Genomic DNA, 13,268 nt, shown 5'->3' with positions numbered 1-13,268 from the left:
TTATACATCGGAAAGTAAGAGAAGGAAAGAGTGAGAAAGAAGAAAGAAGAAAATAATAGAAATTTCTATTCATCATTTTTGCCTCACAATTCAATAACTTACAATCAAATATAGGAGTTGGTTTTCACATTACCATTAGAGCTGCCATGGACATGAATGTTAGTAGACGTCATAGTTTTGTCTTGCTTGTTATTGTCATTGTGCTCTAAGTTCAAATCATTGAGCTCCACAACGTCACATGGCACCGTTTCACTACATATTACCTTCATAGCTTTAGGCAAGTAGACATCTTAACAAGGGAAAGATCCTATATGTATACGAGAATGAACAAAATTTAAGATTATGAGTCCCCTAAGAATCATCATGATATGTATAACAGTAGTGACAGCAACGATGTACATTTTTAACATAGGAAACATAAGGGTAATAGTTCTGGTCTATGATGATGGGTAGTAGATATTGTTCATGATGATACTCTCGAAGATGAAACTGATGGTCTTCCTTCGAGGAAGACGAAAAAGATTTTCATGTCTTGATCCTTATTACATTTATTGTGCCGATAAAAATGAAGCTTCTCATTGTCAGCTTGAGGACATCTTTCTCTCCATGTTTTTGTAGAGGTTATTGATGCTAATGTCATGGGTGGGATTGTATAACATATTGAAGATGGTCATATTAGTACAATCTAGAATGATGGAGGCACTATCATTGTCGATGCTAATAACCAAGTTGGTAATATAGATATTAGTCGAATCGATGATGTGGATGCCATTAGTATTGGGGTTGCGAATCAAAGGTAATGTTGTTCTTTGATTACAGACATGCAAGTGGAAGAACTTGCTATACATGGAAAAATAGTTGCATTCATCACAAAATTGAACAACCAATGGTTGTACAATAGTATTTCAGCAATTGTGAGTGCAAAGCAAATTGAGAAAGAATCAATGTTAATTTGTGCGTGGTAGAGCAAGGAAGGAAGACAAGGGAGGACTTTGTAGTTGCTTTTCTTGGGGCATTAGTTGCAAGGCCACACAAAAGCTCCTTGTCCATTGAATCTTCCACCACTTGAGATTACCAATCAGTTCATCAATGTATTAGAAATCAATCCAATTTTGTGTAAGCTTCGAGATGATTGTGAAGGTTACTAGACCAAGGAGGTACGCTCCCTTTGGGATCACTATCATCGTCTTTCCTTTCATTGTGCATGCATTCTTTGTCGTTTCAAAAGCTTATCATGTCTATATTAGTTACAACCATAAGTATGGAGCAATCATGATTACAATCATAAAATATAATAACTGATCATGTCAAACTTTTGACAATTTTTTCCCAAGTTCATGAAGATGTTTACATTGACAGAAAATAAGGAAGACGAGAAAACTATTTGATATTACATTACTAATCCTCCACATTATAAACACCTGCAGCCATGTTTGCACTTGCATGACTTAGATGAAAAACAAAAAACCAATCAAGCATATGCTTGATTCTAAATTTATGATCAATGTCTTCTTTGAATCCATAGCTTGTGCCTGTGCATGTCAATCAATCTTCTGAATTAAGTAGTTATTTATAGTGAGGGCATGCAAAAGGTTAACTTCTAAACATGTTTTACGCAAATTTTAGTTACCAAGTTAACATTCACTTGCTATGTGTGCTTGCGGTTAAGAGAGACTTACAATTGTTGGGATGTCATTATTCTTAGCTACATTCAACATGAAAACAACCTCTAATTAAAATTTTTGTGTTGAGATATATCCCTCAATCTAATTTATCCATACTTTTTTCTTTAATTGATATGCACTGTGCACTTGTTTAATTTCATGTAAATTTTGAATTATATGAACCAGCATTCATTAAAAAAAATATTGACTGATTAACTCAAACACAGATACTTTAGAAAAAAAATCCAACATGATATCAGAATTGGATTAAAGAACACATTGACTGCATCAACTCAAACTCTCCTACCTAATGGTTGCAAAATCCAAATGACTTCCATGTGTTTGGGGGAAATATATACACGCATCGATTTTCAAGAGAAACACCGAGTCTCAGCAGCTAAAATTGTGTGCCCAACAAAAATATGGTGACATATCATACCAGTAGTGATCCACAGAGCATCACCAACGATAGAAAGATCGAGGCAACAAGGTGTCGCCCGTATGAAGGCTGTGAGGGTGGTAGCCCAGATTCTTCTCCAGCGCCAAAGGATGATGGTTTGGGTGAAACAGCAGGGAGTGGTGGCTCCACCACATCCGCAGCGTGCAGGGAGGGCATTGGAGCTAAGGTAGGGGGCAGAGCCTGAGGATCCATGATCTGCAATAAGCCACCAATTGGGACAGGACTCATGTAGCTAGGAGCTTGATCACCCAACTTTGAACAAGTATTTCCTGCATAATGTGAAGAACACTAAGATTGTAGCAACATATGGTGAATATTAGATTGAGATGTTGGTTCAATGTTAAGTGGCATTTCTTTTAAATGGCATAATGACCATGAACTTCTACTTGTGCTGGTTAAGAAAAGAGGTACATTAAGATCATAAATAAAAGACAACAGCATAATTTGTATTATGATACAGCGGCAAGGTTGCATCTGCGACAAGAATAAACTTGAAGCGTGACACCCAAAAGACAGTGAACTTTTTATCCCTATGACATAACTCCAACGCACTTTGCGGAATGGAGCCATCTATTTAGTGTAAGGTTGCATTTGTAATGAGAATATAACTTTAAGAGCGACATTCAAAAGGCAATGCATTTTTTATCCCTATGAGGTAACTCCAACACACTCACTTTGCACGATGGAGGCATCTATTTACTGTAATAATGCATATATAATAGCAAATCAATGCATGCAAATTACTTACGCTTGCTAACTGTTAGGACCCTTACGTTTAGCTTATGCAAGCACAGAAAGTAGTTTCTTTGGCAGCTACACCTGTTTCAAGTGAACAAATTGCCTCTGGGAGTCATTAGCTACAAACTCAACTCTAAAGAAGGGCTTAGGAAGAACCCCTCATATAATATAGTACATTAACTAGCATATTGCTATGCTTTGCGGCTAAAACCTATGAAATGCCCTGGCAAAAGTAAGCCTGTAATTCAGCAGGTTCTTGGCCACATGAATGATCGGGTGTGAGAAACAATGAGGCTGCCAAAAATTAACATTACCAGCTGATATTCATATTAGTAATATCTTGCAGGTCTGCAATTTTTTTTTCTTCTTGTTTCGACATATTTTGATCTATTAGAATCTTTACATCACCTATCTTCACTTAAAAAAAAAAAAAGAGATCAAGGCACTCTAGTTAAAATTGTGTGGTATGTGTTCGACCACGCAGGTACAAGTAGGGTCTTATGTCTTACCGCATTAGTTTCTGAAAGGATACAAGTACTCGTATCCATGTCACCGGATTTGACTGTAAAATGAGGACTGGTCTTGACATTCAGAAGACTTGTGACCATTACAATTAAAGAGCAAAATCGAAGCATTTAATCCAAGTATTCTTATATCAAAATATTACTAATAAACTATATAAATGAAAATTGAGCAGATTCTGCATGAATTCACAACTATACTATTATTTTCATAAGCTACATTAACCATGCACAACCGTAAACGTTCCAAGGGAAGAATGGACAGTACTTACTTCTATATGCTGCAGCTGTCCCAGGGTACTCAGTGATGATGCCATCCACAGCAGCTCCTTGGACATACATATTTATCTCCACTGTTGGATCTGACAAGAAATCCCATGGTTGAGAAACAAACTCATTCCTAAACAAATATACATATACAGCAAAACCAGCAGACTGCAACTTCTGGACAAGTTTGGTTTGACCAGTAATGAACTGCTGGCTTACGGGATATACAGATTGTTTGCTAATAGCAATCATATGAGCAAACTGTTTGATATCCATAATTGAGGAATTGACCATGTCACTTATGGATTCATCAACCATGTAAACCAGCTCATACTTAGTTTGTTGCCTAAATTTAATCAAAACAGAGCTATTCTTTGACAGTATCATGACTTCCTGACCAGTCTGGTTGCTGTAACCTGAGTCTTGTAGTGCTCTCATCACACCATCAGTCACACTATATCCCAATTTTTCTGCCAGAAATGCAGCATTCTGTGACAATGAAAAGAAATTAATGCAGATGTTGCTGCATGTGGAGTTCATGAATGAAAACACTTGGTAATTTCAAGATTTTTCATGTAGATAACTATGCTTGGTTCAACACATCAGCTGGAGCTGGAGATGTGTGACAAAAATTGCTTCGGATAGAATGAATGTGAATAATCCATGCATGCAATTATTATTTCAGTCCATGAAACACCAGATGAAAATCAGGTTAAAAAAAAAACTGATCTAGTGACTGGTACTACCTGTTGAAGTTTTCATAACTAGGCAAACTTTGAGAATAAATGAAGTCTGTCACACAATTTTTGGGAAAGAATTAATTAATTTTGTCACAGAATATTCTTTTGATGATAAGTTCATAGCACATTATGTCTTAGTACATGAAACATGTCAGACAGCCTCCTGGACATCTTATGTTCTCTACGTTTATTATGCCTGACCTAGTATCAACTTCAACATGTGAAATTTTAACTTTTCAAAGAAAGTCAGATCATTTTCACACCAAGACTACAAATTTCAGAGCTATAACGTGTTAACTACATAACTGTATAGGAAAAGGCCTCGTACTATTTCTTCCATAACCGATAGCTAGCTACTTCTTCCATCTGTATTAGGTCTAGAACCTAGGATGCTTCCTTTGTGCATGACATATTTGCCAAAATAAAAGCATTTTTTTTGCACATGGACAGGCAGCAGTATGCACTAAGCAATCTTATTTCTGGGTCAAAAGGTATAATGTTACTTCACAGACAGAGCATGAACTTCAATGGTTAGTACTCAGACATCCAGTCAAGTACCTGATTTGCATCTCATTCAGGACACACATGCTTCTAGAGAACCTCAAGTAAGATAAATCATGATTGTTTACACAAAGGAGACACTTTTTCTGTGAGATTCAATAAAACAAAGATGCTTTTTATATCCCTCAATACAAATACATCCTTATCCAAAGGTGTGGGCAATCCTGTAGGATGCAGAAACTTACATCCAGTACAAAAAAGCTGCCTGCCACCAGATGATCCGGTGCACCTGATATAACTTTTTTTTTGTCTGGATGAGAAACTAGAGCAAGCTTCGCTTCATAAGTTCCTCAGTTTTATCATGAACTTATACAACAATGACCGCTTATATCTTACATGTACATATTTATGTATATTTTACCTGTGATTTTAATAAACATATGTATACCTTGCATATGAATACAGTGTTGTTGGTGCCTCCAGTGAAATGTAACTATCACATGTATGCCAATGCATCAACTGCATGAGGTTCCCTTTGCAGTGTCACATGTTGCCACAAGGAGAGGATTTCCTAAACATGTATTTGATAAAGACCTATATTCATAATCATTCAAACAAAATTATGATTTAGTACATTTATTTAAAGAATTGTTCTCCTTTCTCCAGGCTCTGGACTGGAGGTAAGGAGGACATTGAATTATGACTTCCATGTTCATAGATGTACAACAAAAGGAGGACATAAAGCTAACTTACACATACAAGATCAGCATTTTCTTTGGTTTTATCATATGAAATACAAGCATAAGCAGTGACATCATTACTGGGCACCACCAGGCATAGTGAACCACCATTCATCATCTCTTTATGTAAAATGTCACTCAATCATACATACCTCAATGCTGATCAGTATGCCAGATAAGTCCTTGTCCCTTCCAAAAGCCAAAAAATCACCTAAACTCATGAAATTTCCATCATTTTTGTATAGAGGATTTCGGTATATATTGTATTGTATCTCAGGATTTGATATTGCCGCTGCAATAGAATGAGAGAAATGTCACCATAAAAGATTCTTATCAAACAGAATTAATAGTTGCTCTGCATGTTAAAATCAATCTCTAAAACAAATTATCATTATAATAGTCAAGTACAAATAAAAAACTTACACAATGAAGAGTTTTACAATCAGAAAATATTAATTAACATAAACAAAAGAAGTTACATACTAGTAGGTGATACATTGAAAGAAAAAGGCTCCAAAGTGATGACAATGTTTGTCGAGTAGTGGTAACTTCCAGATTAAAAGAAGGAACATGATTATAATTTAGATTTATAATAGAGAAGTGAAACAGGCCAACAATTTTAAGTTTCTAATATGAGATTTTTTATTTTTCCTTTTCTGATGCACAAACACATGATTAGCTTGAAAGTTTAAAATATTACAATACTTATAGCTGAAGTTTCCGAGACACATGTAGCACTCCTGGTGAACAGAAGACTGTGGCCCAACAACTTAATTTTCATATATGACATGTCTGTTTCAAGTGAAACATATTGCTTCAGTGAGAAAATGTTTCACTGAGTGATCCCTTTGGACTATTTTTCTGCAGGCACATTTGTAAGCTGGACTGGTCATAAAAATCACTGAATTGGTCCAGTTCAAACATTAAAAGAACTCCAGCTCAAGTTTTAGTTTTCTGGTTTGCTCTTTGCTGCCTACGTGACTTTTGGCAGAGATCCCTCCAAAGGGAGAATAGTTTCATGTTAGTTTGGATTTCCTTTGGAAATTTTCTTTTTCGAGTTCCTGTCACAGGCCAGAAGTACAGCACACCATAAATAACAAGCTGCCTGATCTCGCCATGGCCTATGGGCATGTTAAGAAATGTCAAAATGTATTATCCATTTTTCTAATCACTAAGTATGGAAATAATTCATATATACTATATAGCATAAAATAACAATTGTGAGTTCAGATACTTCCATCTTTCTAAACTTGCATTTGCAAGAGAACCATTTCACAGAAGGAAGACATAATTTGATATGCCTGAACTTCAATATGTTTATGAGGCACATTCTCATGAATTATTATGTCTTGAACTTGTTAAAAGAAAAAACAACACAGTAAACACAATAGATACATGGAGAAAATAACAGTGCAGCATCGTATACTAGCAAAGAAATTAAAATCTTGGAGATATTGTGATTTAGAATTTTTTATATACTTCATGTTTTCACAAAAATGGCAGTATGCATATGGCTGTGTCAACATACGCTTTAAATTCTTCTGAATTTCTTCCCAGGTTAAGTTAAAAGTAAAAATTCCAGGACCATCATGAATTTCAGGTATAACAGACAAAAGGGAGCTGAAGGGCGAGGTTGTGACTGTAGTAACTTCCATGAGGTTGATGGAACTCATGCATATGAGAATGCCATCTTTTGTTACTTGAACAGGACAGTCAATATAATCAGCACCATCTGTAATAGCTTGCTGATAAGAAAGATCAGTACAGTCAGGATAGACTCCACTAGCTCCATTGTGTGAGATTATTAAAGGTTTTCCTGCAGCAAAAGCATCCAATGATAATATGCACTTTGAAAAATAGGAAACAGACAAGGAAGAAAAGCAATAATTACCCACCATGGTCAGAGTTGCTCATGTTTATATGAGAATAGCAACCTGCAAGAACAATTAAGAATTCAGTAAAACACTCCAGGTGATTCCGAAAAGGCATTTAAGATCTCATTAATCATCATCAACCACGCTTTGCTAAATTTCCAAGAAAAGAATTATTCTGGAACAACTGAGGGTGTAACCTGAGACATGTAAGATCGTTAAGAAAAAGAAAAGTAGCATACAAGAAATGGATGATGAAAGAACATACGAGTGTTACAACCTTCTTTACCAACTTCTATTTTAACAGGATTTGACACGTTGACATCTGAATGCCATGTCACCTCCAACTCGGCACCTATTCAAACACCTCTTAGGCTGGCACATAGGATGAGTGGCCCATGTGGTCAACAAGATGATGCCATCCGCAATACCTAATGGGTCAACTGACTCTTTATGTCTAAGTCAAGCCTGATAATCCCAACTTAATAATCCCATGAAATCATTCTTGTGGATTAATTCTCACTTAATCCCAATGGTTACCAAGGCCATCTACAAAAGGTCTCAGGTATGCTAAACCCACCCAGATTGCTCAGATTTATGTGAATTCTACATCGTCTTTCTTCCAAATGACTTAGGCATGGGAGGGACTCCTGTCGACCAATGCCATGATGCAGTTTTTTTTTGCAGGTGCTCCGCTGAATCGACTCAATTGCTAAATTCAAAATCAAGAAATCAAGCTAATGATAGGCTCTGACAAAAACCAAGGTTGGCTTTGAAATTCCTGACACCTAGCACCAAGGATTGAAATATCGTACCATATCAGAGTTTCGAGATACGCTCGATATGATACAATATTGTATACCGAGCAGTATATTTTGGTATACCGCTCGGTATATATATATATATATACCGCCCGGTAGCGAGCGGTCCGTGTACCGATCTACTGGCGGACCGATACGTACCGCCCGTACCGAGCGGTATTATTCGAAATTGAAGACCTTGCCTAGCACCACCTATAACATACAGTTTGTCATAACGTGAAACCATAGAATTGGATATATGGTAGGTTTCCTTCAACATAACTTCACAGCATTTTTTTTCCTTTAATCAATTAACAATGTTTCTCATTGTACTTCCTTTTAGAGATAAAAATGTCCATCAACATGTATTTGGATCTTATGTTCACGACACTTCTATATGCATATACATAAACAATAGCTTTCACTAATTACCCATAGAAGGACCAATCTTTACTAGTACAATCATTATGTTCATAACAAGAGAAACCTTACCAGAATGGAGTGTGATACTAAATAAAAAAGTGAAGATATATATGGGAAATAATTATCTCACTCAATTAAAAAAAAACGAACGGAAATGGAATGCTAATTTAGAAAAGAGGCTTCATCAGCCCTTATTCTTTTCTTTTCTGTTTTTAAGACAACATCTCTTTTATTAGCTTAACTATTTCAAATGGGCCCTGAATTAACCAGACCAAAATAGGACATAACAAAACTCGACCTTATTTTTTAAATGTTCTGTTGGGAAGAAATTGCTAAATATCTTAGTAACTAATGATTTGCATTTGAACTTACAGCACATTGCAACACTATGATCTTATATTATTTTCTCATACACATTTGTTTGATAATTTTAATATATCTCCACCATGTCAATACACTTAATGCACCATTAATTAAGTAGCAACATGCACAACTAGTTGAACAGAGACAAAGTGTGGATTTCATATAACTGTCTACGAATTAAGAACCAAAGAATACATAGCACATACTATTTTGTAGTTATTTATGGCATTTGAGCAGCTCAAGTTAAAACACATGAAGTAGCATACTAAAACTAGAAGAGATCTGACAAAGTGCAAATTTATAGTGAGAGCCACTAGAAAATGATGAAAGCATATGCCCTTGTACCAACCCTCTTGCTGCGTAGTAGCAGCCATCCAGAAGGTCAATAAAGCCCATACAAAGTAAACTAGCCCAATAAACACAATGAAGAGACATTGAACTAAATAAGATAATGCATATCAAGTGTCCATTTTTTAACATCACCTATGGCCTCTGATGCGGTTATGGGGAAGTCCGTCACAACACCATCAACAGAGAAGATTCCATTGTCTATGAAAGAAAGAACTTCAGCTAATGGGTCATAACTATAATTGTAGCTAAACAATGCATCATTAGCAAATTCTGATGCAAAAACTTCCAGTCCTTCCCTATGAGCATCCATGACAACAGAGGTGTAAGATTCTAGATAGCCACTGGATGTTACTGGCCAAATGTAATATTTCGGAATGAGAATTCCAGATGCAAATGTCTTGACAAAAGTGAGATTTTTTAACAATGAGCCATATGTCACATTTGTAGAAGGTTCGATAGTATCTTCTCCAAGAAAACGGAAAATCAGCTTGGTCTTGCTCGTTCTAAATCTTCCCACTATACTGCTGAGGAAACCTACTTCCGGAGATGAAACATAACTTGGAATATCATGTTTCGATAAATAAAGCAAATATCTCCTCATATCCAAATTGAGCTGCCTGTAGAATATATCATGCTGCATCACAGAAAGCAATTGAACAGCAAAATCAGAAGAAACAAAAGAAAGAGTGTCAATGCATGTCCACTACAAAAATACCCATTTCAATACCTGTATATTCAACCAAAGTTTTGCTGGCTTAACTTGTGCCACCAAATCTTCAACAGTAAGGATAGGAAACAAGCTTGCATCGAATTTATTACTTCGAGAAAGAATTGCTTGTGCCACTGCTCAGATTTTTAAGAATTTGTTAGAAGGTTATAGCGTATAAACATCACCTAGTTACCAACAAAGAGATCTGAAAAGCTTACATGTAATGGAAACAATTTGACAGGCAGCAATATTCTAATATTAAAAATGGCAGCTGAATTGCTAGACAGAAGGAAAACTTATAAAAGCTTTAGCAAATTTTTTAAAAAATTTTAATCTGCTTCTTCCAGCATGCGTCCAAAAAATGACTACAGTATATTAACAACATAATAAATGTCTACTGTACTGGCATGTCAGATAAGTTAAAAAGAGGAAATATCTCATCAGCAATTTCAACTTACGTGAGACCTGTGACAAATTTTGGATATCATAGTCAACAGAAAACCACCCTGATGTAGGCACCCCATTCACAATATAATTCATCTTTCCTTCAGGATATACCAATTTAATGTTTGTGCAATTATCTAACACAATATCAGGCAGACAGACGCCATTGCCATCTTTTGTCAACCGCACATCACACCATGAAATGGTATCAGGTGAACCAGCCACATATGAAAATTTGTAAGAAAATGAACTGGAATCAGGAAATAACCCTGAAAACCCACCCTTGGCTATAACCAAAGGGGTGCCACCTGAGTAGAAAAAAGATAGTCAGATGGACACTGATAAAAAATTATATGGTGCAAGTACTCAAAAAAGTGAAACTACAAAAATTTGTTTAAGCCTTCTGCAATGCATTAGGGACTGTCAACATTGATTACATTCAGGAATCTGGACACTAGAACTTGTTGATGTGACCAACATACTGGAGCATGGTTGCATGAAGATATATAGCTAGCCTCCATCTTGCATATGATATGTTAATATCCAGTTACTAATAGCAACATCCTTTAATCTATAATCATACATGGCCAAATATTTATCCATTATCTCAAGTGAATTTTTTCTTGGGTGTGTTTTTGCATTCTAACAAATAAATTAACATACTTCCAAAATTTGTACTGCATTGTTTTTTATCAAAGTTATGACATACGAACTAAAGCTTAAGACATGTGACCAACAAATACCTCTGTCATTTGGAGTTGTCATATGTACGAAGCTTTCAGATGTCCCACTAATCAACCAATTTTAAGGTCAGGGAGATTGGCATCTCCAATAAGACATGAGCATGTCAATCAAACACAATAATTTGTGGATGTCAAAATAACTAATGATTCCAGAATCAGGCAAATAACCCTCTGAGTCCGTGGTTGCTCAACCCAAGACACTCTGAAAGCCTACGATTTTGTACATACCCACTGGACACGTTCATCCCTATGTTAAGAAACCCAACCCAAGAATAGCAAACGTTTAAAAACCCTTTCTTCTTCCGTTCATCATGCCTAGGCAAACACTAAAAGATCTACTAAAAGAAAGCACAAACCAAAAGAGGATCTAATTTTGAAGAAAGCTCAAAAAGAAGAAGAGGAAGAGAAGCACCACTCAAGGTTAGCCACGGGGAGGTGGCGGTGAGGTTGGAGTTCTTGAGGCTTTGTGAGGAAACGACACCCGGAAGAACCACCGCAACGTGCAAGAGAAGCAATGCAGCACAAAAGGAGGCGGAGGAGGAGAGCTCCCACCCACCTCTCCTCGTCAGCATAGCGTCACTACTGCAAGCACCAAGATCCGGCCTTCACTGTCGAAACCCAATACCTTGGGCAAAATTTGGGGTATTGAGCAGCTTACCACAAGTAGAGCAAGAAATCAGAGATCTCTGTGCCGTTCCCAGTGACTGCGAGCTCGGATTCAAGAGAATGGAGGGACAGGGGGAAGAAGAGGAACAGGGAGAAAGTGACGAAGCGGGAGGGGGTGGAGGCCTTGGTTTCTAGCTGGCCGGGAATTCGCCCCGACTTCCACAGTAGGTAGTACCACTTTAAGGTGCAGGCTTGGCTGGTCTCCACTGGCGAGGGGAACAGAGGGGAGCGCGGTATTGATGATTACCGCGGAGGACGGAATCCGACAAAAGGGCCTATAAAGAGTGAGATTGACTTGAGACACGAACAAATGGCGAAGTTTCGTATCACTGCCACAGCCACTGCACGCATGTGAAGGTCTCCTGGCATGTGGCTCTATGTGTCTTGGTTTTGCTTGTGGATATATAATCTTATCAATTTTCCTCATCAGTACTTATAAAAAAAAAACTTTATTAAAAAATATTATAGATAATTTATAAAAAAAAACCTAGTAATGATATCCTCATATTTAATTTTTATTTTTATAAAATAAAATAAATGTAACGAATATATTTGACTTTGGGGTTTTTTAGTCAAACAGATTTATTTGACTTGAACATTCAATAAAAATTAAATTATTTAATTTAATTTATAATCAGTTGATTGTGGTAATTTTCTCTTAATTCACGTCTCACATACATAAATAATTTGAATGCAATGACATTATACATGATTTATTTTTTCTTTGTATATAGCATAAAAGTTAAAGACTTCAATTCATCAACATTACTCATAAAGTTTACAAATTACGAAGATAACATCTTATGAAAGAAAAGATTATTTTCAATTGAAAATAGGCAAAAAAATAAAACAGTAAAATAGCCGATAAGTAACCATACATATCTTTCTCAACTACAAGCATATATAAACAAGTGATTGTTACCTTGGTGGTCAACAATTGTTTAATTTAAGCTATTGACATACACACACAAGTGCTGATTTAGAGAATGCATGGATAGATGAGAAAACTTTTGATAATGAGTTTAGAATTAAATATTATTATGATTGGCTTGTTGTTTTTTATATGGTTATAAGTGTTTATAATACGAAGGAATGCGGAGATGGCCAAACTGATAATACAAAAGTAGTTTTTCGTATTTAGTGTAGGTTATTACTACAATAAATAGTTTTTATTTTCATTCATATGAATTTAAACATCTTCGTGAAATTGAATTACAAAAGTTTGAGTGAAATAGAGGACAAACATAAGAAACTCAATACTTATAGT

The 13,268-nt window shown here is 36.0% G+C and overlaps 1 protein-coding gene across 1 annotated transcript; it reads right to left on the bottom strand.

Moving 5' to 3' along the window:
* Positions 1-1,876: 1,876 nt before the first annotated feature.
* On the bottom strand, positions 1,877-12,223 carry LOC135598543 (glycerophosphodiester phosphodiesterase GDPDL3-like). The gene is made up of 10 exons (XM_065092519.1): positions 11,994-12,223; positions 11,748-11,917; positions 10,607-10,900; positions 10,167-10,282; positions 9,572-10,073; positions 7,527-7,565; positions 7,160-7,447; positions 5,784-5,923; positions 3,656-4,139; positions 1,877-2,393 (listed from the first exon to the last, which is right to left on the bottom strand). Exons 2-10 carry the CDS (start codon positions 11,905-11,907, stop codon positions 2,098-2,100), a joined length of 2,319 nt encoding a protein of 772 aa, XP_064948591.1. The 5' UTR covers positions 11,908-11,917; positions 11,994-12,223; the 3' UTR covers positions 1,877-2,097.
* Between the last annotated feature and the right edge of the window lie 1,045 nt (positions 12,224-13,268).

This window comes from Musa acuminata, chromosome BXJ2-1 (assembly GCF_036884655.1).
Source record: "Musa acuminata AAA Group cultivar baxijiao chromosome BXJ2-1, Cavendish_Baxijiao_AAA, whole genome shotgun sequence".
In the NCBI taxonomy this organism is placed as follows: Eukaryota; Viridiplantae; Streptophyta; class Magnoliopsida; order Zingiberales; family Musaceae; genus Musa; species Musa acuminata.
Note: the sequence above shows the minus strand (reverse complement) of the source record. Positions and strands in the feature narration are given on the sequence as shown.